Source organism: Aythya marila (assembly GCF_965140915.1).
Source record: "Aythya marila genome assembly, chromosome: 10".
In the NCBI taxonomy this organism is placed as follows: domain Eukaryota; kingdom Metazoa; phylum Chordata; class Aves; order Anseriformes; family Anatidae; genus Aythya; species Aythya marila.
In genome coordinates, this window is record NC_139051.1 from 2,347,762 (window position 1) to 2,375,033 (window position 27,272).

Below are 27,272 nucleotides of genomic sequence, written 5' to 3' on the forward strand. Positions count from 1 at the left end.
CAAGGGGCCAAGTCACAAGCCCCTGTGAGCTTCCAGGTTGCTCTGCAGCACAGCATCTTCCAGCTTCCTGAGCATTGCAGTTTCGCCGTGTCCAGTTTAAGTCAGACGAGGTTGCCCACACCTGGCTACCAGTTAGTTAGCGTGGGCTGGCACCTGTGGGTTTTGGAAGCAGCAGCTGTATCCGCACACATTAAAGGCATACTACAGAGGCAGCGTGTCAGGGCTCATGGTTGAAGAACTGCTGCACACACACGCTGCAGCCTTGCTTTGGGTGAAAACTAATACATCTGATCCTCCCATGAAGGATGCCCACCACAGAGGATTATTTTTTTTTTATCACTATATCATAGCTTCTTTAGGGAAATCAGACGGCTTTCTAATTAACCGGCCCGCACACACACACCCTGACATTCCTGCTCTGGATGCATGTGCTGAACCACGAACACATCGTTCTGAACGGCATTATCAAGCAGGCTGCAGCTCTGCTCAGCCTCACGTGTATTCTGGTTGTTCTTCAACACAACACAAAAAACAACAGCTTGCTGACATCCCCCTGCTTGCTGCTGTGCTGCTAACTGCTGTATTTTCATGCATCCTTTCTATGTGGGGTTTATTTGCAACATTTACTGTTTGTTTTAGATTGTATTAACAAGGAAGGACAGCTGAAGTCAAGCCCTATACAGTACAGACACCCCAGTAATATGTTCCCATTCATGGCTTAGCTACTACACTTTTCATATACGTACGGACTGGGTGCTAATACATTTGTATAGTGAAACCAATACATCTTTTTATTGCTTTAAATGCTATGTGGGCAGCTGCAGAGTAACTGATGAATTTTCATGAAATCATCTGAAGTCCTCAGACACGACGTAAATAGTTTTTAAACTCTCCTGTTCACCAGCTGCAACGATCTGAGGAGAAAGCCCAACTCCTGCACAACATGTGGCTTCCTCCATGTCCCATGTATGGCTAAGCAAAGAAGCCACAAATGCTTTGTATTTTCTCCCATTTCACCTCTTAGCCAGTGCAGAGCAGGCATTGGGGACCAGCGGCCCCATGCCCTCAGCCTGGCCGCTGGGTGCAGCCCATGGGACCTGCCTTCCTGCAGGAACCCATGTCCGAATCCCCATCCTGCAATCTATTAAGCACAGGAAGATCTACCCTCTTGTGAGCAATTCCGCTGGTTTGGACTGGCACATCTTACCAGCCAATACACGTTAAAAATGCACTCTCCGTAATATTTTTTAAAGCTCTGTTATGATCTCCACCAAATTACATAAAATCCCTGCTAACCGCCGTGCTGCTAACTGCTGTATTTTCATGCATCCTCTCCTAAATACTTCTAGAAGCAGTAAAACACCAGAGAATATCTACACTTAAAAATAAGATGAGGTGGTTAAGTTTTACCAGTAATGGATGTGACAATAAGGAAAGTTAAATTAGAGAAGAATCATTAAAAGCCTCCAACATAATTTTAAACACAACACCTTGCAGGAGCTGTGAACTGTGCTGCTGACTCCAACGTGTAAGACCTCACAGGCTAACAGCCTTTCACAAATCAATCTTGCAAAACACTGACAGGCACATTTAGTTTGTATCACCACGAAAAACCAACACTATAAGCACATTTTATACACAGCAAGCATGTTTCAGAAACAGCACAGCCACAACTGAACGGACACTCCGAGCCTGACAGCTGCCAAAATGAACTGAAATGGCGACTTCAAGTAAAAGTTTGGTTTGACAACACTCAAAAAAAAAAAAAAAAAAAAAAAAAAAGGAGAAACATATTAATTGAGCTATTACTGACTGCAGTGATGCCACTGGAACATCCTTACCAGGATGTGCCAAGTTCTGGACCTGCTGGGAATGGTCAAAACTCTAAATGCAACAGTTACCTGATGACAAAGTCCTCTGCCTTCCTCTTGCTCTAGGTTTGATCTCATTTGTGAGATCACTCGGAGGGAGAAAGTGTATTTTGCTTGTTTTTAAAACAGCATCTCACTGATTTTCAGTGTCATTTCTGCTCCAAAATCAAATTTACTATTTTTGGATGAGAAAGCACAGAGTAGCTCCGTCCAGCAGTTCAGCACCCAGCTACCAACAGGGACAATTCCCTGTGCCATCTCCTGCCAACAAAACCCTTTGGTTGTATGAATGAGCTCTAAATCCTACATTGACACAACATCCAAATGCCCCCTTTCTTGCACCCTGCAGGGGTTTAATTAACATGACTAATGCCTGTCAAACATTGTTCTTTCATGATGATGGAGACAACCCTATGCTTTGCCTCACACAAGGATTTGCTGTCCTTAGTATCTGCTTGCATGCTTTTATATTAAAAAAAAAAAAAAAAAAAAAAAAAAAAGGCATTAGCCACGTGCATTAAACGTGCTCTGGATTATGAAGTTGCAGCTAAAACCAGGCACTGAATGCCTCTGGTTAGTGCTTTTTGGGCATGGGTGTAATATTAAATAGTTCTACACTTTCTTACCCTGGTCACACTTCACATGTGGTAGCGCTAACTGTACCTTTTAATTCCACTTTAAGTGGTTTTGGTTGCGTTTGCAGAGCTTGTCTTTGCATGCTGCATCAGCGCTGACACCCACTCAGTGCCTTGTGCTCCCCGTCCCCCGGGTCCCCTACACAAGCCCAGCGCACTCCTGTTGCAGCTCCCCGGGGGGAAGAGCTGTAATTTAACATTCACACACCGCTCCTGCAGCCAGAGCTGCAGAAAAGGACATGTTTGTAAACAAACGTCCATCACGGGGGTTTGCGCACGCTTGTATTTTCCTGCCCTTTCACCTTTTCTGCTCATTTTTCTTTTGATAAATATGACTGTGGCTGAGTAACCAACACCTAGCGCTGTGCTGCCACTGGCACCGAAAGGGGTGCTGACTAATGACAGAATTGCACGGTGATTCATGCACTGTAGAAAAGATTTAGCTAGTGGTGAAATGCAGAAATCATACAAAAGATCAGTAAGGCAGAGGGAACAAGGAGCAGGATGGCACAACATGAAAATCCTGGGTCATTAAAAGAAAACGAGATGGCTCCTGGGATGATTTAAACTGGCATTCTTTGACAGATGTCAGCCTAAGGACTCAGGCTATCGGAAGACCCCTGCTATTTGTCAGGAGGGACAAATCCTTACTTTTTGGGGCAGCACAGAGGATGCAGCAGCACTGGCAGGGCTCTGTGCTGCTCAGCGTAACCACTGGTACCGACCCAGGGCTCTGCCTGAAGGCATCGCAGTGACCAAATGCTTGTTCCACGCATTGGTGCTGATGCCGTGGAGCAAACTTGGCGTCTGCCTACCTGGCTGGAGCTCTGACAAATTATAAATTCATATTACAAAGGCACTTCCTAGTTTTGGAGAGCTTGGGAGACAAGCGTATTAAATGAGCAATAAAATGCAACTTAATAGGGTCGATGTTAAATTAGTTTCAATTATCAAACCCCATTTTAACCAAATGAATGCCTGGCTTACATCCAGGATTCACATAATTTACACGGGAAAGTGCTAGGTTCTCTCCCTTCCTGCTAACTGATGACTTGTCACTGCTTTGCCTTTCATTTGGGAATAAATTCCATATTCTCTACTAAGTATGGGAATGTACTAAAAAATAGAGATAAAACAAAACATGCAAGTTCAAGAAGAAATATTTTGAAACAAGGAACTGACATTAGTGTGCACAGAGGAACGAACACCTGGAAGGGAGTTTTGCCAATGGGTAGCACAAGAGAGAAGTAGCCTTTACCACTAATTGTTCTTGGCCACAGTTGAGGATCATCTTTCGTTAGTAGATGATGTGCTGTGCTGCCTTTCAGATTTGCTTCCTCTCCTTGAATACTTCAGTGTTCCTAACCTGCAGGGACCGAAGGGAGCCAACAGAGACAAACATGCACGACTGAAAAAGCAGCTTCCATCCCACTCTTGCTGGGTGCCTTGGCTACAGCTGCACCCCACAGCCCCTTCAGGAAACCCCCAGACTCTGAGCTTTGGTGCACCTAAGAGCTTTTTTGGGGTCTTCTTCAACTGTTGTTTCAGCAGTACCACAGTAGCCATCATTTCTGTGCTGTGCCACTCAGCCTGTGGTCTGTTCTCACACCTCTAACTCTTTCAAAGTCTTCTTCCCTCACTCAGGAGAAAAACAACAAGAACAAAGCTGCTTGCTCCTTAAGCTGTTTGTCTTACTTTGACGTTAACTGGCAGTGTCACCCCTCTCAGCAGCACTTCCCTATATTTACTTTCTCTGGGTACGGCCACCAGAATACCTGTGCATCAATCACAGAGGAGGTTAGAGACCTTTTTGCTGGCGTACTACAAGCATCAGACCTGTGGTACGCGTTTGGGGGATCACAAACTCATGACAAATGCGCGAGGAGAAGGATCGCAGTGCCTGAAGTTATTGCCAAATCACAACCGGGACTTCAGCAGTCGAGCTCAGAAACATGACAATGCTGTTATTTGTTCTAGACATAATTCCCCTTGCAAGGGACATTATAAAAGAAAAAAAAATATCTGAAGAGGATGATTTGACACCAAGAATTTTGCAGCAATTTTTCCGTAGCTGAGGAAGCGTGCTTCTCATCTTCATTCCACCCGTGCAGCCAACCACCTCCAGCCCCTTTTTATCTTGCTGTCTCCTGCATCACTCCCTGGCTTCACATCTCAGAAAGCCCAACCATCAACCTGCCTTCTTTCAAGTCCCTCTTCAAATGTTTGCTAGTAAAGCCACACAGTGTGAACCTAGAGAAAGTGCCATTTCACATGGAGCATCCTAAAAATGGAAGGAGAGTGAGTGCTACAGGAATAAAGCTTGATCCGGCTCTCAGCGAGTGTTTCATCTTGTCTGTTTACAGACAGCAGGCTTGCAGGGGCAGAAATAATTTATTCTTCCAAGTCCCACAGAACTCCCATTATATTATTTGCTTTTCACAAGTAAAAACAACAATAGCATTTTGAACTTTGTCAGGGATCTCTTTTGCATCAATGAAATACTTAGATGGTGTGAATCAAATAATGATGTGGCAGAAATATCAGCCACAATAAAGAGGAAGCAATCTGAAACATGCTGTCCCTCATGTGTTCAAACAAAGCCTTCTAATACAGGACTTTATAGCTATGCAATACGGATAAGGGATGTTTTATAAATTACAATTTCTCTTCAAAGTGATGTACTCTTCATCGGTTTCAATTCACAAAAGTGGAAATAAGGTACATTAAGATAGATATATTTTTCATATTTTTACTGGCACCTGGAAAGCTTAATTAAGTTTAAAGTCACCAACTTCAGCTGAAGATGTCGGGTGCTGGATGGTTAATTAGTTGTCTGTCTCATTGATTATCAACTTCAGCAGTACTCGATTATAAATGGTTGTAATGCTTGCTTTGTTTCACAGCCTAATTAATAGGATATGGACTATTTAACAATTGTGTCTTGGTTTGATTATGAAGCTAAATACGTAAATTTTATTGCTAAATAAACATTCAAATACATAAGGCAAAATGAAGCACTGTGGTGATAATGTTCAAATTTTGATTTTTCAGCATAATTCTTGGGAGCACTTCTCTAGAACTTGCAGCAAGAAGTCTGCGCAGCCTGTCGCGAGAACACCCTTAATTTCAGAGTGCAGACCGTCACGGCATTTTACAAACACTCCAATAAACCAGCATTAAATAACATGCAGATAAGCGAGCTGCACTACAACCTTCTGTTCAAAGCAGCACTTACTGGGAGCAGCCCGCTTACTGTCCATGCACTGACCTGGAGCACTAACTCCCCTGCACCCAAGCACCTGAAATGTTTCATGGCCCCAGTGCTGCACGACCTGGAGCCCTTGCAACAACCAGTGTCTAGGTGGCAGAAAACAATATACATTTCTGTCAGACCCTACCAAATCATGCAGACAGAGTCTTACTTGCTGCTAGGGATAGCATCAGCCAGCAATGCTCTGCCGGCCTGTTTACACACTTTGCTGTCACTAAAGGGTAATTCTGTTATTCCCCACATTTACAGTACTATAATTATCAAAGTTTAATTGACCCTCTCCCCTTTTATTCCGTTTGGATGATCACCCTTGATTGCTGCTTAGCTGAAAGACCTTTATCCAAATAATAACGATCACCATCAACATCATTTTCCATCAGCTAATGCTCAGCTGCATGAGATCAGGGCAGGAGGCAAAAGCAAGAGATTTAACCCTACCAGTCACAACTGGAAACTAATCGTTCCTCCAGCAACTCCTGCTGCTATTCTAAAGGAAGAAAATACCCACAGAACTGTGGAGAAAAGGGATTTTTTGTGTCTATGCAAGGCAGCGTCAAGGGGTGACAAGCTAACAGTGTCCACACGGATGCAGGTTTCTGCCTGCTTACGCCAGACTTTCCCCAGCAACTCAAGACAAATGCAGCAGTAAATACAAGCTCCAACCAAAGACCTCAGAAAGTCTGCAAACTGTTTTACATGCAATGAATACAGATATCATTATTTCTAGCTATGCCCTGTAGCCCAGGATTGCAGCTCTCAGGCTGTGCAATTGTGTCATCTAAATCAAAGCTCGGAGATGGAGCCAACTGATAGCCATGGGATGGAGTCAGCAGCAAACCCCAGTGCCCGACCTGGCAGCCTTCCTTCTCTTCTTCCTTCTCTTACCTTCTCGTTCTTCTCAATGACCACAGATGAATTGCAAAATGAGGTTCCTTTCCAATAATATTTAGATTTGCTAAGAAACAGATAAGAGATTGTACCTATAAAGCAATAGACTAAGCACCTCAATTTTTTTTCCATAAAATTTCATTCTTATTGGCAATAAAGAAGCATTTGGGGTCCATATTCTTCCTAATTTGATAGATGTTTGGAAAAGTAGGTATTTTTGTAACTCCCTAAGTGAGATTTAATTTCAATACGTACCTACTAATTTAAATGCAAAAAAGCTAAATTGAAAAGAGGCATCATATAAAATGCACAGGGGATCAATACACAGACAGATAGTCAGAACATCTGCTTATAAAAATGTCTGTGTATTCTCTGTTTTATTCAAAGTGCATCATGTTACCTCAGTAATTTTTCCTTGAGAAAGATGTAATTAAACTTGCCCAGGTGGACTTGAGAGTTAAATAGAGAAAAAAATATAATGTACCTAATGATCTCCATGTAAAAAAAAAAAAAAAAAAAAAGAGAAAATTGCATTGATATTGTCCCTAACTTTATAATTTGTGAAATTATGGCCTAGATCAGAGTCAGGTCACATCTAGCAAGGGCTTCGCTGCTGACATATCAGGAGCGCGAAATGGGTACATTTCAACCTTGTGAGGTTGAGACCAATCTTCTGCAATCACAGAAAAACTTGTCATATAATCCCTAAACAAGAATACATTACACATAATCACATATATTTTCTAACCTTCCCTCTACAGCAACGCACAGCTGAGTGATACTGTAGAATCCCATTTGGTGTCTAAAAGAGTTCTGGTTTCAATTTAAATTAATTGTTGCTCACTTCAGATTTAATTGTTCTTATCCCAGTGCCCTCTTAGCTCTTCCACTCTCTCCTCTATTTTCCTAGCTTAAATGAACCTTTTTTCATCTCCAGCTCTCCAGATTGATGTAGCAGTTCCTTGTCATGGCTTGAACACCTCCCTAACACAGCCAGGACTGCACACAGTACCCCACCCAAGACAGCATCAAGGTGTGAGCTTTTCCCCATTTCTGCTGGACATCCTTCCCTGAAGTATGCTAAGACCCTGTTTCCTTTTTGACAGCCACATCACCTTGCTGGATCCAGGTCACATGATGGCTACTGGCAGGAGTAAATTACACTCAATTTTATTAAAAATATAATTCAGTCAAAGGAATTCCCAAAAGCCACTCATGAAACTGTTGTTCATCATATTGACGTACTGACAAACACAATCAATCTTGCTGGGCTCATGGCCCCGGTGCACTGCAGCAATCACAGCTTCTGCTGTGGTGGTGGGTGCCCAGAGTTTTGTGAAGACCAGTGCACTCACAGCACTAATCTCCAGGAATACATTTGCTCGGATGGAAAAGATATACAATAAATGCCAGTAAGTATTTAAGCTTCAGTAGAAAAGCCATGCTCACAGCTAGCACGCAAGGCTCTGTGTGACTTCGTTCTAAACCATTTGAAAGTACAGGAGCTTTAAGTGAGCAACAAACCTCAAATAATTCAGAAAAAAACTACATTGAAGTATTAAGTATCAGATCTCATCTGTATAAACCTTTACCCATGAACTTCAGTGACATCTTACTGAGAGCCATGAAGCCAAGGGCTATGTCACAGTGGAGAAGCGATGATATTAATAGGAGCCATTCAGTGCTTTATCTATTCCAAGTGCTGTGCAAACAGTAATTAGGCAACCGGGTACAGAAACGCAAAGTGTTGCAGAACTGACCAAAATATAAATTAATTAATTATAGAACTGCAACAGATTAATCACTTTCTAGCTACCCACTAACATCAAAGCACTAGTCATGGGAACTACAGAGCACCAGAAAAAAAAAAAAAAAAAAGCTGAACAAATTGAATTGCCGTATCATTTACAGAAGACCATCATTTAACATGTACTACTCTTCTTGGTTTAATTATTTATATTCAGACATGAAATTAGTAGAATTTATTTTGTACATAACCTACATCTGTTTGGATAGAAGCTTGCATTTAAATTGGCCTGTGAATATTCATCTTTGTATGAATTTCGAATTTGTAACAGAGCTGGATGCCCAGATCTCATTGGAATTCAATGGGAGATGGGAAAGAAATGTCCACATTTCTTGAAAAATCACCCTTCGTTTGATGTAGAATGCCATTACTGATTATGTTATTTTATGCTTCCTATTCATGTAGCAAATGTTCAGTGTTTAAACTAACTAAGGCCTTGTGTTATTCTGAAATTTCAGTCTAAAAATACAGTACTTTGTCAGTAAGACACCATGTGAATATGCAATATACAGTAAGTTTTCTTATACACACATTTGCTCATTAAATCCAGTTCTTTTCACAAGCTGCATTGATGTAAATTACCGTCATTTTTGTGTAACAGTGGAACACACTTTAATATATATATATAATTTTTTTTCCCAAGGAATTACATAACCATGCTCTAAATATTCTGTCCTGGACCACTGCTGAGCTATTTGGCTATGCTGTACCAGAATCTGACAGAAGAAGGAATGACAGGACAGGCAGTTATGAGAATATTTTCCTATTAAAATAATAGCTTTGAAAAAGCACATTGAAATTAAGCTCTGCAGAAATGTTTTTGTCTTCTCAACTTTTGCTCTCTTGTGCATATTTCTAGATTAGAAAATGGTATTTTCCAGTTAATAATAGGTGAAACAATGCTTTTGTTTTGCTCCAATGAAAAATATGATAGAATTTGATATTGAAAAACATTATGCTGTGCCTGGATTTGTAGAATGAAGCTGGATGTTGCTGGGCCATCCCAACAGTGTCTGAGAGCCAGCCAGGAGCCCATAGCAAACACTGTTATATCTAATTCTGGATACCCGGACAGTGGTGAAACTCCAGCTTTTCACATAACAGAACGTAGCACAGAAATTTCAGAGTGACCCATAAACCGCCCTGGGGGCGATGCAGAAACTTGTCCGTGTTCAGAACCAGCATCCATGTCCCATTGAGCTGCCAGTCCTACCCACACAGCAAAACCAAGGCCTCCACAGCATGAAGCCATGCTAGCAAGTACACTGTTTTCTTACGCATTCAAATAAATAAAACAAACACTTCATCCTGTATTTTGGCTTTCTGAAGCCACTTCCATTGGCCTGGTCGGAGCAGACAGAGCTGCCACAGCACTTTCCCTTTGACAAAACAAACTTGTGGAAACAGAAGCACCATTACAGAGCTGCAGGGTGAATTTGTTTGTTGAAGCTATTGTGTTTATATGGTGCTTGCTAAGGAGAAAGGAGGGCCAGCCTTGCTTGTGCTGAGCAGAGATCTTTGTGTTTGAAGGGCAAGAACAAGCACAAGGGCAGAAACCAGAGCCTGTGAGGCTGGGGGGCAGGACAGAAGCCATAACAGCAAAGCAAAAGCACTGCTCAAGGGCTGACAGGCTCCTCCTCCATCCTCTGCCAAAGCCTGTACGGATCTTCAGAGGTTAAATGACATTATAAAATATGCATATGCACACTCACACGGGTAATGTGACTAGGACTGCAGCTCATTAACATGCAAATAAGACTTCAACAGTGAAACTCATTGCCACAGGAAGGTAATGAGGCAAAGAATTGCATAAAAGTCACGCAAACACGGGAAGGCTCCATTCAGGCCTGCGCGGCTTATCCCAGGCACCCCACTACAGGCCATGGGCACTGCCATGCTGCTCCTCACAGCCCGTGCTGCCTCTCAGCCCACCCTCTGAACTTCAAAACTATCACCATCACACCTGATACTTAAGGAGTTTGACAGCCCTAACAAATCTCTGTTATCTGGGACCAAAGGAATAATTTGCAGTTGCTGCTTCCCAGAGCTGACACCTGAGGAAAAGAAACCGGGAAAGAAAACCAGGAACCCTGGTTTATACATCAGCTATCGAGTCAAAGCAAATGTGTTAGTTTTTATCAATACATCTCCAAACAATCCAGAAAGTTACCCAGAAAGACACAATCTCCAGTTGGGTGGCGGATGAAAGGGGGCATTGAGGTCAGAAAGACCTTTAGTAATGCTGCCACCTCTCCAAGTGCCGTATAGCTCCCAAAATTATGAGATTTGCACTTCTCCACAGCTGGTTTAAGCTATGTCCTGGGATTGATCTAGCTTTCTTATCTTAGCACGTTATCCTGCAGTGAATAACTAACATCTGAACCCCCAGCACGTAAAATCAATAGTAGCATCCCTCAGAGTGCAGGAGCTCCAGCAGCTAGTAGCTGGTAGGTCCACAGCACGTTTAGATACTCTGTGCCACAGATCTGACAGCTGTTTAATGACGTAGAAGAGAAGGGGTTGGAAGTTCTCGTGCCATTTCCAGGGAACAGATGTTAATTTTGGAAACATGCAGAAAGCCCAAGTGGCTGCTGGAGCCTTGCAGCAGTCCCCGATGTCCCTTACATCCATGGGGAGTTTGGACAGCGCAAGGCACGAAAAGACCATCCTGAAACAACATTCACTTACTCTGGAACATCACAAAAAGGTCTGTGGGCAAATCAGAAGCTTTGTAAGAAAAAAAAAAAAAAAAAAAGCAAAAACAGATGTAAAAGATGAAGACAACCCCCTGAACACATTCTGCTGAAACTTTCATTTTGCTGACCTTAGACTTTATGTGATAGATGCCTTAAATATGGAAGTCACAGTACAAAACTATTCTGCATGCTTTTGTTTTTCCAAAATTTTGTGTATTTGCTTATAATAAAGGAGCCTATTTTATTTACTCCTGCAGCATAACTTCTAGAGGTTTACAGTTCCCGACACAGGGATGGCACTGCACTGCAGAATCTCTCTGCATCCAATTTTCTGCCAGCTCAGAAACTGTCATAGCACATTTAAGAAGACTTGGAACCAAATTGCAAAAATAGGGACCAATAAGTACCGGAATAAAAGTGGCTTAGTGTTCAGTAGAGCTAAGCAGAAGAAAGCAAACACTATTTAAGCAGTCTGTTATTACCTAATGCTTTAAAAGTACCCTGACAACGTACACACATAAAATAGAAGAAAGCACAAGTTACTAAACAAAATTGAGCACCAAGCAACAGATAAATTAGAGCAATCAAGAACACTAAGGTGACAAACAGCAATTAAAATCTAACAGCCCCCACCCAGAACAAAACACATGTTAGTGAACCATGCTGACTGCACAGTTTGCAGGAGCAGAGGCACTCGCTTGGTGCGAGCTTTTCTGGCCCTTCGTAAGTCTGAAGGGTCTTCAAGAACTGTTTTGGCTCCACAAAAATGGTATACTCAGAAATTTCATTTTGCTCAAAACAGTGCAACTCTCATGGAAAAAAAAAAAAAGTTAAATAAGGACAGTTACAGAAGATGGTTTTATTACTGAAATATGTTATTCTAATTATTTGTTAAATGGAGCAGGGTCTTAGCTATAACACTCCTCATAACACCGTTTTAATGGGATTTAAAGCTATATTCCACGTAGGTTTAATTGAGCATTGAAACACTTAGCACTGAGCATGGGAAAACAACGTTTGTCAACAGCAACTCAGAACAGAAGACGGGCAGAACAGAGCTCTGAAACACAGAGCTTTTGCTGTGGCCAATACCAATCAGCGGGAGAGAGAGCTTGCTAAGAGCATCAGTGTGATCTGCACAGCAACTGTTGGTAATGCCTAACATGGAGCAGGGGCTTATTTTGCTGTTTTATCAGTAGCTTATAAAGTGTAGTGCGCTTTTGCCTCGGTGTCAAATACAGCAGCATTCTTGAAGAAGTTTTAAAATGACACTTTACCTGCAAGGCACACCATGAACGATTGCAGCACAAGCAGCTCCCATAGCAACCTCATCTTTAGCTTCCCAGGTCAGAGGAGACAAATTCAGGAACTGCAGGAGAGAATGGGGCCTCCTTAGAAATTTTAGGCAACCTTTATTCTGTAAAAGAGAAAAAAGAGATTACAAGGAGATTTAGGATTGCTGCTCCTTCCATTTGTTGAAGGCTTGTTTTTTTTTTTTTTTTTTTTTTTTTTTTTTTCTTTTTTCCCTCCATAGAAGTCTCATCTTAAGACCAAAAGAAAGTTTTTAAAACATTAAATAATTCTGAGAAGTAGTAAGACTAGAGACTACACTGATCTCAAGAAGAGGAGAAGATGATTGTCAGGAAAGATGCACAGAACTTAACAGACGAAAAAAAAATCTGCAAAGGCAAGGCTCTAGGTACACTGGGCACCAGCTCAGGATGATGATGTAGCCCCAGATCTGCATCTTCCACCAGGCTGTGGTGAGATTTCTGCAGTTTCTCCATTTTCTCACCTGCAGACTTGCTCAGTGCCTCTCTGGGGTAATCTTACATGTAATTTGTTAACTCTGTAAACTACGGTTAAGAAAAAAGCCATGAAAACTACTCTTGCTTCTCTCAACAAAAGCCCTCTGTGGGTGAAAGATCACCTCTGCAAGGCAGTGCTCGCTAGGAAGAGTTCTCACCCTGTTCAGGAGAGGGGGATGTGTTTCCCTTCTCCTTCCCATTCTCATTGACCTGAAAATCTTAATTAAAAAACAAACAAACAAACAAGAAAACAACCTTTCAAACATCTCCATGTGAAAAAAAACAATCTTTTGCCTTCACTCTCTATTACAATTTGTACATAGTTAAAATTTCGGAGCAGGCAATCTGAAGACACTCTGCGTATCATGGCAGTACCTCCCCCTCACCCCCAGTGAAATCCCAGGTTAAAAAAAATGCCCCGTCATGGAAAAAAACTTTTCCAGCATAGGAATTTAAATATTAAAAAATAAATATATCAAGTCAGACACACATTGTTATAATTTATTCATATCACTGAGGGCTGGAAGTTAAGAGGCCTTCGTGCTTATAAGACAAACTGCATGACTAATAGCATGTGAAGGGCCATCATTAGAGGTCTCCGCTTGCTTTTGTGAGGTAAAATTGATGGGATTCTTCTAATAAAGTCAGGTTCGATGCACTGAGAAGACTAAGAATCTATCTTCTGATCTGAAGACGCAATTTTGAAGGGGGTAGAGATTAATTGAATATATTTATCTGTTCTCATGCAGACTGATTAGGCTAGCTGGGGTTAGCAGGAAGGCCTAATCAATGGAAACTAATAACACCTTAAGTGAGTGATTAGAGCATTAATTATTAATTTTTGTAGGAAAATGTCATCATAGACCTTTATATTGATTTACAAAGTTAAACAGTTACTCTGTGTTTGTAGTGATCTCGAGAAACGTATTTGTTTGCACTGCGGAGCCTGCACACGTGGACAAGCACTGGCTTTCCTTTCCGCACCAAATTCCGTCGGATATAATCGTACCCAGAGATTTCTGCCAAAGACAAGGAGCTGTCACTTTTACACTGGTTTAAGTAAGGCGGGAGATAAATCCTATATTCACCAGCAACTGCTGAAATTCTTTCATGCTCTTGTTTCCCCACGTATTAGTGCCATCAATAAGCCCATCGTGTCACTTATAAGGCCCCTCTTCATTACACTGCTGTGCAATGCTTTATGGTTACTCTCCTCACTGCAATAAGCTACGTGGGACTGAAACAGAACAATCACTTACAGCCACTGATACCTAATTAAAAACACAAGAGGTATGGCACTTATCAACTTAACCTACTGCCAGGAACCCAGAGCAAGCGGCCGCAGACCTACCCGCGAGCTGCTGGCCTGCAGGAGTGCTGCAGCACCCCCTCCACCCTGGGGGTTAATAGCAGCAGCACCAAGCTTCCCGCCTGCAAACATTGTCACTGAGGAAAAAAAAAAAAAAAAAAAGCATTATATCTGCCTGTTGGTTAAAAGACTTGCAATACAAAGCCCTTGATCCACCCAAAGTCAAGCAAAGTGCCCCTGTTTATTCCATTGGCTGTGAGGATGGAGATGAGGAACCACTCTTCAGGGAGGCCTGCAGAGATGGCAGTCCTTTTTGCAGTTTCCTAGCACTCCCTTCTCACTGGGATAGGGAATAAAATACACAAGCCAACTATTTTTCCACAGATGCAATAAAATTCTCAGTCTCCAACTCATTTCTCTCCCCTACTGCAACTTCTTTTACCATAGCTTGCCGTGACCCACCAGCCCTTCGGGAGAAGGCAGGGATATTCTGCTTACAATTTTTCTACTTACAGCTTTTTCATTTTTTCTTCTTCTTCTAGTCAGGAAATCATGCTTCTCTAAGCATTTTAAAAACTAATACAAGACATTTCAAATTTATTAATGTAAATTAGTTGTTAGCTTATAAGGGCATTAAAACCAGCAGGCTCTTTCTTTCCTCCCATGATGATTTCACACAGTGATTGGGCCTTCCTTTCAGCCAAAAATAAAAGCTTTGCTAAAAATACACATTTTTAGTACTCAGAAGAGTTAATAAACAAGTCCAATGAAAAACCTGTAAGTCTTCCCTATCACTCAGGTATTCAATACATACTCCACGGAACCAGCAAGTATCAGAGGGTCATGGATGCCCTTTGAAGCAAAAAAAAAGTCAGATATCTGAAGGGAAACAAATGCCTCTGATAGTAACAAATTGCCTGTACACAGCAGCCATTGGCATCTCCATCAGCGTTAATGGCTGTAAGTGCGTGGAGTTTCCAAAGTTTATAGCCTGTAACAATTAGAATACATTCCTAGAAGAGGCTCTAGCATATTTAATTTTCTAAATATATGGAATAATACCACATCCTGTGGTCATTCCCAGGACTGCTACTACTGGATAACTGAGGCTGCAGGAGCACCAGTTCCCCAGAGCTAGGAGCAGCCTGCCAAGAGCAGCACTGGAAACCAGCACGGAGCCCTGCCTCTGCCCAGCATCCCCTGGCTTTTACCGATACTTCTCATAACACACACACGTAGCACACCATGGAAAGTTTCCTGAAGAGAAACGATGCCTGTCCTATCATAAAAAATAGTGAAAAGGAAATTAGATGATTACCATTACAAATATTTTCCTAGGGTTAAAACATGGTGGTATTCAAGATGCTGTTGCATTTTCGTCTCCCATGATAGTTCCTTATTTCACATGTGAATGACTCCAATCTCAAAAATGTTTTCCTGTAAACATAGCTGCTATTCATATCAGTAGGTCCATTGTTCAGAGCTGTGTAAAAATTGTTGAAACACGTTGATTTTTTTTTTTTTTTTATGGCAATGACTTCAGGAAAGGCAACATTTGTGCATGAGCAAAAGATATATAATTGAACAGATCCTTCCCATTTCTAAATGTTTTCTGACTATAAAATCTCAGGGGGCTTTGCTCTACTTCTAAAGTGCCTGGAATGGGTCTGAAAACTAGCAAAGTTTAATATTTCATTTCCAGAAGAGAGTGTGCATAGTTTCAGCCCCATTCAAGTTATTTTTTAAAAAGATGAAAATGAGATAGCAGTGCTGCAGTTTGGAAGTGCATCCCATTAGAAAACGTAACGCCAATGCACACATGCAGACGTTTTTTTAACTTTACTTTTGACAAAGCATCCATTGCAAGTTCTTTTGAAAGGCATCTTTGTTTGTAATTGGATTTTGACAAAGAAAGTTGACACTAAGGGCTCTGAGTGTAACTGGGAGAGGAAAAACAGATGTGCACAGTGGGAATATTTGTCGTTAACTTCTCTGAGTGGATTTGGATTCTTAATGATTAGCACTTTTGAAAAAAATAAAATAGGAAAAAAAAGGCTAAGGTATACTGATGCATTCAACATGTGAAAAATGCCCTTTTGGCTGGAACTCCTTTTTTTTCACTCTTTTGTAGCCTTTAGTAGAAGCATAAGAGCCCAGTTTGGACCAAACGGACTCCCAGAATGATTGGAAGGAAAATTTTCAAAACATCTCAGTCCCCTAAGCATTGCAGCAGCAGCAAGAAGTCTTAGCAATCATCTCACGTTTTCCTTCTGCACACCGGTGTGCTACACAGTGCCAATCCTGCTAAACTCCAAAATAAATCACTGTTAATGAAGCATGCTGCACATACAGACAGCAACAGGCATCTTTTAATCACCTAAACAAAGAAGAGCTAGAGGTAAGCACAAACCACTCTGAGCACGAGTTCAGGAGCTGTCAGGAGGTACAGCAGTGCCTGCCCCATGAGTCAGGGTGCAGAAACTTCCAAAGGATTACTTTTTATTTTTATTTTTTAACTGAAGCATAGCATTGTAAAAATAACCTTGAGACTTGGGTGCAAAAGAGAGAGCAGAGCTATGGGTTGCCCTGACGGCTGTGGTGACAGACACAGCCTGGGGCCATGCAGCTTCCCGGCAGCACCAAGTGTTGGAGTGCCCAAGCAGATGGGCACACGTCAGATGTGTGCAAGAGTGCCCACACTGAATGCATATTGTTGGTCAAGTCTAGAGGGACTAGTCTCAGCAAGACCCAAGTACAAAGGCTGAACATAAAATCAAATTTATCTTGTCTACACCAAAAAAGCAAGCAAGCAAACAAACAAACAAAAAAACAAAGTAGAAAATAAGTCATAGAAAGCTGAGATTGAAATAAATAAAAACCTCACCAACCAACCCTTCCCACTAAGATAAAAGTGCCTTCTTCTAATAAAAGCATACAGTACCTGTCTGCTAAAGATGTGTGTGTTTGGTGCTTTCCATGGCATATGAACAGATCTAAAATTGATCGGTGAACCTACACCAAAATGCTCTTTTCTCCAAAATGCTCCTTCTCTCCAAACCCACTTTCCAAAAGTTTATTGACTTCACAGGCCCAGCAGTGCAGGAGAATAAGGTTTTTTTTTTTTTTTTTTTTTTTTTTTTTTTTTTTTTACAATTCTTCATTTAAGCAGACAGAATTATCTGCTTATTTTTAAAAGCAGACACGTACACGGACCCCCGGCATGCAAGTCCACGTGTGCTTTGAGCTCATCCTCACAGCCCTATTCTCAGCACAGGTGTTTCATCTATTTAATCACCGGAAATTTTGAGTTTAGAGTTCACTGGAGTTACTGAAGGGCACATATAACTGAAGTCATAGCTGGAGGGTAATTACTGGAAGTTCATTTTCACAGTGTGTCTGTCCTTGGTTTCATGTTTTCCAGCATTTTTGCTAATAGCAAGGATGGAAAATGTGTGCTTATTCGGCCTGCTGGTGCCACGAAGATGAAGCAGATACCTGTGAGGATGTGAGTGCAATTCAGGATCATCTTAACAAATTGAACAAATTGCAGACTGAGACAGAAGGATGAAGTCGGGTAAGAGACAAGTGCTGTGTACTGCGGTGAGCAGGATGCTGTGTCAAATAGCACAAACATGCCAGGGGGTAAGCAGCAAGGTGATGGCTCTGCACAGACCCACGCATGGCTGAATGCCTCTGAACGATGCCACGTGGCTGTGAAGGCAGCAGAAACCCTGCCTGGGATGCACAAACCAGGTGTGCAGGTCTTCCTAATGTACAGCTCCCTAGGAAATCTCAAGCACTGGCAGGTCTCAGAGGCAGAACTGCCCCTGGGTTTGGTGCTGCCTGGCAAGGAAAGTTTGCCCCAGGCAGAAGCATCCAAAGGAGAATGCCACAAAGGCATGAAGGTCTGCAAAACACATCCTGCAAATAGGAAGCAAATGGGGCTGCTTAGCATAAAACATATTGAAGAGAAAAATGCTAATGGTACTAAAATCTGTAGAAGACTGCTGGAAATAGAAGAAAATAATTTGCTCTCGTGCAAGGTGGATGCAAAAAGAATCAATATGCACAAGGGATTAAGGTTTAGATTTTAAGAATTCTGGTAATGTTAAGGCAAGCTCAAACACAGCAATGGGCTGAGTAGGGTGCAGAATGTCCATTGCTGATGTTTCTTAACAATTTGTAAGATAAATTTATGAACGATGCAGATCTTGAGGACAGACAGAGTACGTATTTTGCCTTCAGGGACACCAGTATCTGGAAGGGGAAGGGGGAGAATTCCTGTCTCCGTGCTGCCAGCTGCACGGTGAGCGAGCTCCACAACCGACAGCAATTGGCAGCAGAGGGGCCCTGAGCCTCTGAGTACTCCAAGTCACCGTCGGGAGACGGCACAGGCTCACTTTAACAGATGCAGCCAGCGACCTACAAAACTGAGTGTCCCAAAATAGAAGGCGCGTTAAAGATGTGTCTGCAAAAGTCCAAATCTTCACAGTAAGACTGTGTAAGACTTTTTTTTTTTTTTTTTCTTCATGCACACATCCCTGATTTTTTTTTAGCACTCAGGACACCATCCTTTTCTGCTGTGGGAGCTGTTGTTATGAGTCCTGAGATTAATGTTGGCCTTCCAAAAGCGGCCCTTTTGCATCTACAAAAGAAAAGGGAATTCAAAAGGACGTCTGGGGGAGATGAAGGGTAGCAGGAGCGTGCCAGTGGCATCTCACAGCGAGCTCTCCTCGCGTCACAGCACGTCTGTCAGATCCTGATCCATCTCAAGCTTCTTTGCTGAAATTATCCCTTCTGGAGTTGTGCTTATACACAATTCATATATTATGAAATATATATAGGCGCATTGTGCCTGGTAAAACAAATGACACACACACCATGTTTCTGAGACGTGCTTATGATGAATGGGAATGCAACGCTTCAAAAAATTAATTATCTAAAAAAAAAAGAATGAGAAGAGCAATGTCACTTGTTACATTTTGTTTCTTCCTTTGGGCATTCATTCCCACTCACGCGATAGAGATTTCATTTCACTCTATCACGGAAGCTACAGCACCTCACCAGATGCAAGTTCCCAACTCACTCCTGTCGTTTGTATCTGTCAGGCTCGTTGGGGCACACTGTGCCTGAGCATTCAGCTCCCAGGTAGGCGCCTGCCAAAGCTCAGCTGTCACCTGGGGAGGGTGACAAGATGCAGGGAAGCGGTACAGTTACACAAACACCTGCCAGACCTAGCCAGGCCACTCATAGCTGCTTCTACACGGCAATCGTATTACATCAACCGGACTTGGACAGTAAACGTAGTGCTAACCATGTTAGCAAAGATCACTGAAGAAATAACTCAGTAATCGGCCACTGAAGCAAAGCATGACCTCTAGCATTTAAATACAGCTTCTGCTGCCTTGTCAAGGCATCAGTGCTCCTCAGCTCCTGCTGATGCTGTATCCTCACGGAGCTGGCTGGCTGGCAGCTCTGCCAGGCATGGGGCAGGGGGAAGCCCTCCCCGCTCACACAGCAGAAGGTGCAGAGAGACACCCATCACTGCCACCACCCCTTTCCCACCAGCTACCTTACAAACTCTTAGAAGCTATATGCCTCCTTCCATCCTTATGTAGAGGTGCATACGCAGCTTGTATATTATTTAGGAACTCGGGATTATACTAAAATAGACAATAATTCAGACACTCTCAACATTTTACTGTGTTGCAGCATTCCTGTACGCCCCTAGCACCAGCAACGTTACAGATGCAATGATCCATGCCCAATGCTGATGTTCCCAGCTGCGCAGCACCTCTGTCCCCTGCTGCTCCAGCCAACCAGAGTGCAAATCACCACTGAAGAAAAAATGACAGTAATTAAAGCCTTTTAATTACTACCTACTAACTACCACACATGATGCTCTTAGAGCCCTTGCTATTTGTCCCTTGCTCCCACACATTGCCCTGTAAAACCTGAATCATTTGTAAGCACAAATCACTTCAAACTAAGGAGATCTGGGTGACTAAAGGCAAGCCTAAATTAAAGCTATCAGTGTTAAATAGGGGTCACTTTGCATTGTTCTGCCTTTTCTATGGAAGGGATATACCAAAACCACCCACCAGGTGGGTGAACAAGCAGTACTGTTCCTGGACAGTGCCTTACATGGTGAACTTACAGCTCACTGACCCAAAAACCACTCCTGACCTCACACAGGGTAAGATTTTCAATGCAGGATTTGGGAAGTCCAAAAGGAACAGCTACCTTCTGCACCCAATGAATAAATAATCAGCTCTGCATAGGATGCCAGCTTTAGGGATGGAAACACTTCAGTTTTATACCTCAAAGAGCAGAAGAAATTTGGCTTTGTATTCAGCAAGTCCAGCCCATCTCTCCTGGCCACATCAGTAGAAGTGGTACAAATCCCACGACACATTCAGCTTTTGTTGCTGATAGCAGAAGACTGCGGGTGAGAGACCTGAGTCCCACACAGCCCCCTCCAAAGCCCCCACCTGGTCCTTCTGCAGCTTCCAGCAGAGAACAGGGATGCACTGCCCAGCTCCGGGATGTAGCATCACAAAGATACACTGCTAGGCCAAGTGAGGTGTTCACCTCCATCTAACTTTTTATCATAAATTTCCCAAGAGAACAAGGGTTAATTTATTACTACCTCAGCTAGACAGAACATTGCCCCGAAGAAACAGGGCTCAGGGGACTCCGCCTGACAATGAAAAGCTTTTTATCCCTAGGTGACTGCGCCACGGTAATGAATCAAGGCAGTTCACTCTCTGAACAAAGACAGACAAGTAACATTCAAAGTTAAATCTAAGCACATCATTCACTTTTGAATGAGTCCACTTCAAAATAGACTTTATAAGAGAGCATAATCTGGTGTAGAACATAAAAAACAATGTAAAAATATTAAAGATCTTTCTACAATGTTTCTAAAATCAGCATCTTGATGACATCTTATTTTTGACTTCGGGAGCTTGTAGAATAATCTATTTGACTTTAAAAACTAAAAAACCCTATGTCTGTAGGACTTCCCTGAGGGGAATCAAGTGCACTGGACACAAACGCGATGAGGCATGTTTTGCCTGGCGCGCTGCCCACCTGATTGCCTGGGGTGCTTTTTACAATATCAAATCCCAGTGATTTTATTTCCGTGTTTCCAAATGCAGCGCTGGTGCCCCTGCCCTGTGTGTTTGGGCTACTCTCAGCAGTTCCCATCAGCACGTGGCTGCAGCCTATTTTCAGTGCTCAATTTCTCACCGTGGTTGCATAAGAAGGCGCAGTTCATGGTGCAAAGCCAAATGCTTGGCTGTTTCTATGAAATTAAGGAACTCATGCAAGGAGGTAATAGAGCAAAATATGGGTAGAGTTCCAACCAGCTGGTACTTCCTGGTACCAGTGCAGTATCCCAGCAGTGAGGCCAGGACCACATGCAGGATGTCCAGGAAAGACACAGCACCCCTGTTGCATGCCCTGTAGAGCTTTTCTTACTGCAGAAATAAATGGTGGTGTCACCATTTCCTTTGGAAATCTGAAGAGGCTTCTGAGTCAAAACCTTGTTTGTGATATTGTGCTATCAAATAGTCTGTTTTTACACCTAAATATATTTGTTTCAAAATAAAATAAGAGCGAATCCCCCAAACCAACCAATGAAACATCCAAGAGAAGACAACTGAAGGCTGGAAGGAGCCATTTGCCACAGTGGCACCACTAGCTGGGAGCAGCTCGAGAAGCAGAGATTCAAGAACCATGACTGAGCCCTGGACGACTTGTCATCAGATAAAGGAAGGGCAGCAGAGCTCGGCCGCTGGGCAAACTGATCCTTCCCAGAGCTGGCCCATGCGCTGGCAGCTCCAGCCCAGCCAAGCAATATGAGGTGACTCCGACGACACCTCCGTGTAATCGCCACTGTTCATTGGTACACTCCACAACACAATCCTTTTGCTCTGATTTAATTACTAAACATAAAAGGAAATAAACTTCAGAATGAAAACAACAAAATTGCACTGCATGTAATTTATGGGAGCTATTCTTCAGCTGAATGCCATAAAACCCTGCATGTTTATGATACCCTATTAGAGGGCTGAAAACACGCTTGCATTTGCCTATATTGACTATGCAGATTATGTGATATTACTGCCTTTTTCTGCCTCTGCTATTTTTCATAGAAGCAGTATATTTGCTTAAAGACATCCTTGCACTAAGTATTGGCTGCTGCTAGGAAAAAAAAAAAAAAAAAAAAAAAGACTGGCTGCATGCTCCCTCGTAGCCACAGGCTATCAAGCTGGGAAGCGGCGAGCAGCTGGCGGAGGTACACAGAGGAAGGGGGCATTGCACATGGTTTTGTTCTCAATCTGGAATATCAATTACTGAGGAAGCAACCCCACGGCCAGACAAAACAAGAACCATCTCCGCAGCGGATAAGTATGTCAAATGATCTGAGCTGCGTGGCATTTCAGGAATGGCGGGATGGTAGCATGAGGATTTATTGAGATATCACATTAATCCCTTGGTTTTCTTGTCATAAGAAACAGATGAAAGGAAATAAGGTTTGCAAACTTGACTGGAGCATTGATTTATGTATAACGGCTTCAAAACACATGGACAGAAATTCGTGTTCCTGTTATCCTCAGCTTAGGGCTCTGTGCAGCTTTCACTCTGCAGCAGAAGACCTGGGGATTGTGCCTGCCAGCAGCAGGGCTGGCTCCCAGCTCCTCTCCTGAGCTGCTTTCCTTTTCCCCAGCCACCAAACAGCCCTGGAGGAGCTGTCCGCAGCTGTGCTCCTCGCCCAGGGACAGAGCACAGCACCAAGGGGAGGACCCATGAGAAAAGCAAGGGGCTGGGGGGTGTTGAGGCCAGGTCTCAATGCACACACAACAGTCCTTGATGCTAAAAACATCTCCAGTGTAGAGATTTTCAAGCTTTTCTCTTTAAGCCATTCTCTGAGCAGCAGATTCTTCCACCTTGCACAGATGGAGTCAGTATGAAAAGCAGGATGAATTCACACCAAATTGAGCCTATTCTCTGAAGAGGTGGCAAGAGTTCATCTCTTGCCAGCTTGCAGATAGTCCCAACTATCTATTGATTTAAATATAAGCCGTATATCCTAGTACTGCAGTCACAACACTCCTTTTTACTGCCTATTAAACCCTCTTTTAATATCTCCTCAAGCACTAATTGTCAACGTTTCAACCTTCATCTATGCCTTATCTTTACGTGCCAACTCTTTTCCATCCGCAGTCAATATCTTCCGCTTCTTGTTTTGCATAGATGGATCTGTCAACACAGATTTAATACACTCAGTATTTGACATAACTTCTTAGGGGTTTCTGGGACAACTTCTCTTAACACATCTTGAATTGAAAATAAATAGTTCAAAAAAAACAAGGAGGAGTATGAAATTAGAAAACTAAGACTGAGAAAGACATGAAAAACATGTCTGAGGAAAAATATCATCTACTTTAGCTTCATAGACTGGAAGTTAGGAATCCATCTTGCTGAAATTGTCATCTTAATCATTTCCCTGAATCACTTCTGAAGGGAGAGACAGATCCCTCAACGCTCAGCCTACTGTTTAAGGGTTTTCCTATTTAACCTTTTCATAGTATTACCATAATGCCAGGACCAAAAGCAGGATAAAAAAACAAGGGTAACAGCTCAGGGATGTTCTTTTGGTTTTCCAGCCTTCAACCAGGACTCCTAATGCATGGCTTCAGTTCTGTCCTTCAAGGAGTCCTTCTGGAGAATGACATCTGGCACTGTGTCATAACCTCAGCAAGGCGAGCAGGCCCTCGCTGACGTGGGGATGTCAATGTGCAAGATGAGTAGAAGAGCCACAACACCAGAGGCGAAACCACCCCTACAGCTGGTGGGAGACATCGAAAGCAACCAGAGCCAGCACAGAGAGGCAGTTTGAACAAGGAGGACAGACCCAGATTTCATTAGGGCTCTCCTCTGCCATACAATTAAAGTGATCTTTGGAATAGCGAGATAAGAATTTAGTGCGCACGATAAAACTTAAACTGTACAATTTCAGTTACAACAGTAGTATGTTAATTTATCTCCTGTTAAGACAGTTAAAACAATGACAAGTGGCTATAACCAGAAAGCAGAAATAGCCCATTTTACGGCCCAACTTACAGATCGTTGCTGTAATAGGAGCCTATTAGCTCCAACGGGCTTTGGATAAAACCACAGTGGAAATAAAAATGGTGCTGGACAAGAAATACTGCAATGTGATAAATACCTGCATCACAGACCTTGTCAGTTACATCAGTTCTATGTATAGGATAACTTGTGAGAAACTACGTTATAAACCTTCACCAAAATTTAACAAGGAGCCCTTAATCATTTTTCTTTAATTAAAGCAGCAGCTAAAGGCACAACCATTACATTCCCCTGTATTTTACAACAACCATATTGCCAAGGGAAACTCGACGAAATACCCAAAGTGAGCTAGAAGTTGCAGATAAAACAGGAGAAAGATAAATATTTCAATCAAAGCAATGCTTGTAAGAGAACTCGCTCAATGGCACGACGTGAGCCAGACACCGGGCAGCAGGAGATAAGCCAAGATATGGCTCAGGCTCACGGAGATGTTATAAGCAATGCACATATGCTGATTTTAGCCTCCACAGTGGAAGGATGAGTGCAAGAAAGCTGTAGTTTCCCCAAAAATATGAGACAGAAGGCAAAGTACCAGAGCTGCTAGTTACAAACGCAGCAGGAAAAATCCGATTTCTTTTTTTTAATCACTATGCATGAGAAAAATCAGAGTAAAGGCACAGCAGGCACTGCTATTGAGTGCTAATCACAAGACTGAATTGCTTTGAGTTTGGAGAGATAAAAATATTTAATTTCAGCCTATAAAGTTACTATTTTTAAATGTCCCTCGGTTTATCTGTCTGTGCCTTCTGTCTGCTCACTTCTGCAGAACTTCTCAAGCCAAGCACTCCTCAGACTTTTAAAGCTTGTAAGAATATTAAACTCCGTACAAAGAGCAATTAATATTACTGAGCTCTGCCTGCTTATAAGCTCAAATGGGAAATTACTGCTGTTTATGATGATGAACTCGACTGTGGGTTGTTTCCATGTCTTCATTCACAGAAACGTTCAGCTAAGAAGTTCAGAAAAAACAATTAAAAAAATCCACACAGAGGATAATTTCAATAAGGATATTTAAGAATTCAGGCAACTCCTGACCTACAGTTTAAATTTATCACAAAGACTACGACCAGGAAATTTTTCTCCTGCATGGAAACGACACTGATGTTTTGCACTGTGACAAGGAGTGCACTGGCTCCAAGTGGGGACCGAAGTGCAACGCTGCCCACAGTGCTGCTCGCTACCAGCACTCCCTGCTACAGAGTGCACATACCAGATGAGGAAAGGAACTGAATTCACAATGGCGTTAAATATTTATGTATACTTGCACAGGGGAGAAGTGGCTAACCTAAAATGCTGACCTTCCAATCAGTGCAGAAGTATTTAAATATACTCAAACAACAACAAAACCAGCAACTGGCATGCTCTTATATAATAGAAGAGCCAGGTCTGTCTCCTAAGCTCACATCATTAAACAGCATTAATGTGTGCTCATTAACAACTCTAGCAAGCTAAATTCCCTGACAGAGTACTCCTTCCTTGCAGGAAGGAATCACGTCACAGCTGGGACAAGACTGCATGAGCCATGCAAGTTATTGCGACACTTCTCCCTCTAGTGTCTTCCTTTGGCCTACATTTCTATGAAATGAATTTAAATATGATAAATGATAAGAATTTCACCCTTGGCTGGGAATTCAAATTATCATATTGATTAGCTTTGCCACATATAACGGAAAATATTCACAAAATTGGCAGGCTTTAAAGAATAAAAGTTGTCACCTTGCAGATGCAGAACAGCAAGGCAGGACAGAGCTAACAGAGTGGCAAAACCAACTTTCTTCTGAACCGAGAAATAAAATCCCAACCTCAGATTATTTTACTGCAATATTTTGAGTATTGACCCATTTCCTGTGTGAAATGTGCCCTCAAATCTCATAGACAAAAAGTCAATTCCACCGATTTCATTTTCTGAACCACGAGTGCATTTGTTAGGGACAAATTTTATTAGAGAGGAATCTCTAAGCAGCCTGGGAACAGGAGGTGCATGAGCAGGGAGAATTCAGAATGGCTAAATGTTTTGTGGGATATAAAGAACATTAGCTATGTACAACATAACTGAACTCAACAACCACTTGATTTTCCCCATCTGATAGGCACTGGCATCATACAGGCATAGTGGGGAAAAACAGGTGTCTTTCCCACAGCCGTCACTTGCACCAAAAAAATGTGCAAGGCTGCGAAAGAAAAATAAGCCTTTACTTGGGGGATATCCTCCTAGCAGCACCCAGTCAACTCCCAAAAAACACGGTGCCAAGGAGAATATAGGTTCTGTTCCAGACAGAACGTCTGTGTGGCAGCAACTTGAACACTAAAATTTTGTGTTTTCACCATGAAGCAGGGTGTAGTTTTTTTGTAATCCCTCCAGTAAGTCTAAGGGTGTACTGCAGCCTGAGGACAGAGTGATAATAGACTAGATGGCTTCTAAACACATCAACATTTGGAACTTGAAGCCAGTGGTTATCAGGCTTTTCAGCCATATTTCCTTTACTTCTCATTGAAAGACATTTTTCCTGCTGCCCCCAGGGCTGGAAAATGGAACAGAGGGCATGGAGCTGAACACACAGCTGGGGCAGGACATGTAGCCTGTGCTCTGCACCATTTACACTGCCCCTGAACAGCGACACATAAAATTCCTCACAACCAAAATTTTAGCTGAACAGATTAAATACAAATGGGAAATCTCCTTATTGCCTCTCTCAACATCAGCCTCCAACAACTTGTTAAACTTAACTGTACAAAACTTTGGAGAAAGGAAGTAACTAATATATGTTGCTTACATGATACTGAACTGCTGTAATACACAGAGCACATTAAATTTGACATCCTGGGAAA

The 27,272-nt window shown here is 42.4% G+C and overlaps 1 protein-coding gene across 2 annotated transcripts in view; it reads right to left on the bottom strand.

Annotated features, from left to right (window-relative positions):
* Window positions 1–27,272, bottom strand: part of LOC309881978 (contactin-4) — a 296,368-nt gene that overhangs the window by 134,919 nt on the left and 134,177 nt on the right. For both annotated transcript variants that reach the window (XR_014318217.1, XM_082768563.1), the window contains exon 3: window positions 12,446–12,585. Coding sequence is in view for 1 of the 2 variants with exons in the window: in XM_082768563.1 (XP_082624689.1) it covers window positions 12,446–12,500 (55 nt within the window). In the remaining variant the exon portion in view is untranslated. The remainder of the gene's footprint in view (window positions 1–12,445; window positions 12,586–27,272) is intronic.